The sequence below is a fragment of the Temnothorax curvispinosus genome, unplaced genomic scaffold (genome assembly GCF_003070985.1).
Source record: "Temnothorax curvispinosus isolate PA1 unplaced genomic scaffold, ASM307098v1 QBEX01006756.1, whole genome shotgun sequence".
Classification (NCBI taxonomy): Eukaryota; Metazoa; Arthropoda; class Insecta; order Hymenoptera; family Formicidae; genus Temnothorax; species Temnothorax curvispinosus.
Genome location: NW_020216536.1, coordinates 123,524 through 126,085, shown reverse-complemented (window position 1 = coordinate 126,085; position 2,562 = coordinate 123,524). Strand labels below are relative to the sequence as shown.

The window sequence follows — 2,562 nt, the reverse complement described above, 5'->3', positions numbered from 1 at the left end:
TAAACTGTATATTGTCGAAGCTTTTTAATAAGAATGCTTGTACAACTCGAACGCGATGTATAACTCGGATGTAATTTATAAGAACAAAATTTCAGGGGAAGAGAAATAATAAAGTTTGAACCTTCTGCTTGCAATATATTATATATACTTAGCGCATACAACAATATGAAATATATAAATACAAAGCAAAACACAATACAAAATCTATAAATACCAAAACAAGCGCAGCTTTTTATTCAGCGTTGAAAAAATGTCTAAGAAACATCGTCGTTACTACAACGAAAATTGCGTTCCCCAATGAGTGCAGACGAAAAGTGACTTATTATTACAATAAAGTATATATCAATTGGGCGTATCAAAGCTTTATACACGAAGGAAAACATTTATATCTAGCGTTAAATGGTAATTAAATTTTGAATAAAAATTTTCAACGAGCATTGTGAGTAAATTTCTCGCAGAATTTTCATGAGCTTTGATAGATTTCTAATGAGATTGTAGTGTAAAGATATCAATCACGCGTCTAATATAAAAGAGGCATATTTCATCCTTTACGTAAATATAATTTAATAAGAGACATAAAATAACGTTACATATTCTTCGACCAACATTTCATTACTGTTTTCTTATGTTTAATTTTAATTATCTCTGACCTATTAATAAAACTAATGTTAATTAATTGCTATTAATGTTAATTGATATTATTAATTATTAATAATAAAAATTAATATTATCAATTAAATAATGCAACTATTAAAATATTTTAATATATAATATTAATATTAACGGTTAATATTATTATTTTTGACTTAACACAAATGCGTATTTTTATAGCTAAAATCTATTAACGTATGCAATATATTAATTATACAGAAAATATTATACAAAAGCCTATTTTTTTCCATGACTCGCATTTTTGTTGCAATAAAGTTATCTTTATAATGTTGATATTCACTTGCTCATATTGTTGATTTGCTAGAGAGTTGGTTCATTTCTCACTCCTTTGCAATTTAATTTGGTTATCTCGGCGGTGAAATTATGCAACTTATATGCGTTTACGATGGGATCGATGTGTGCGTCTGGGCTGTCCGGGGACAGTAAAATGAACGCGTATCCACCTCCACCATTATTTGCAAGCTTCCCCGCAAATGAAATTGACAAAAGCGGCGTAATAACATTACAAATAACGTCTAGGTTTGGATGCGACATGCCTAATGCACGTAGCAATTCTTGGTTCATGCGGATAAGTTTCTGCAAAGTATACGTTAAGAGATGAATAAAGTTTTCAGCTTATAATTATGTACGGCATTGTCTAAGAGATAGCACAATATATAGATAATATCGAAGTTTGCAGAATAAAGTTTACCGCTAATTGTACGTAGCCGTCCTTCAGGTAATCTAGTTTTTGAACTTTTAACAGATCTCTCTGACCTATCATTAGCTCCGTGTCGTCTAACGTAACTTTAATCTTGTTCACTACATTGTCGATGTTACTCTGGATGGACTTGATGAACGGAAACGATTGCTTCATACTCTCCATTTGTTTGTTTTGCTCGGATATAAGTTTATGGACATTCGAGTAAACCAGCGCGATCTTCATGCCCGGAATTCCTTTACCAATTCTTTCAATATTATAATACCGCAAACGTTCATTCGTCGGCCATGCGTTCTCGAATACATATATCGAACCGTACACGGATATGACGGAGTCGATCAGTCTAGTCGGGGACTTGAATATAATGCGTTCACACTTTTGAACGTAATAACGAATTCTTGACAAATCGCGTTGGTTAAAAACATCTTTCCGAAACAACCAACGATAAAAGCACGCCGCGAGGCATGTCGCGAATGATGCGGAGCCACCCAGGCCCCCTCCAATCGGCAATTTCGTCGATATTTTCACGCTCCAGGATGATTGTGTATAAACCCATATTTGATCACCACGGGAGACAAGAATGAGAAGTAAAAAGAACGCTTGTAAGCTTAACAGGTGCGCGCGATCGTTGCAGTCGTAATTATCACTACGTCCGAATACCTCCCGTGATAATTGGTCAACAAAATTTCTTACGAGGTTACGCAAGTTAGCCTCAGTGAGTTGATTGTTACACCCCAGCTCAAAAAAGCTCTCCGTTGCGCTTAAAGGTATCCGCGCATATAACCGGATACTCGTGAAATTTATTTCTATGTGACCTTCATTTTGAGCTTTTGGAGTTAAAGAGAATATGAGTTTGGTACGTTGGTCTAAGCTGGCTGCTATGCACAGTTTGTTATATCTCATAGGATCTCCGCTTAAGAACACCCTGCCCGGTGCGGATATGGTAAACTTGTACATGCTTCGCGCGAAAAAAAAACTTTCCAGTATCCAGAAAATTGTCCGAATGTGATAGATTATGGAAAATTGGATCGCGCGTCAGATTGCGCGTCTCTCTCGAAGATGATCAGAATGAGGATATCGGCCACAAATAATATTTATCACTCTTTCGTGGTTGACTGTGGCAGAGGTAACTCGTCACCAATTCGTTATCGCGCTCCTCTGTCCACAAAGGAAATTTAATAAGATTCAAC

At 35.5% G+C, this 2,562-nt stretch overlaps 1 protein-coding gene across 1 annotated transcript; it reads right to left on the bottom strand.

The window, feature by feature from the left end:
* Positions 1–805: 805 nt before the first annotated feature.
* LOC112456387 (mevalonate kinase-like) lies at positions 806–2,358 on the bottom strand. Its single transcript, XM_025018892.1, has 2 exons — positions 1,324–2,358; positions 806–1,286 (listed from the first exon to the last, which is right to left on the bottom strand). The coding sequence occupies exons 1-2, from the start codon at positions 2,327–2,329 to the stop codon at positions 973–975; spliced, it is 1,320 nt and encodes a 439-aa protein (XP_024874660.1). The 5' UTR covers positions 2,330–2,358; the 3' UTR covers positions 806–972.
* Positions 2,359–2,562: the final 204 nt, after the last annotated feature.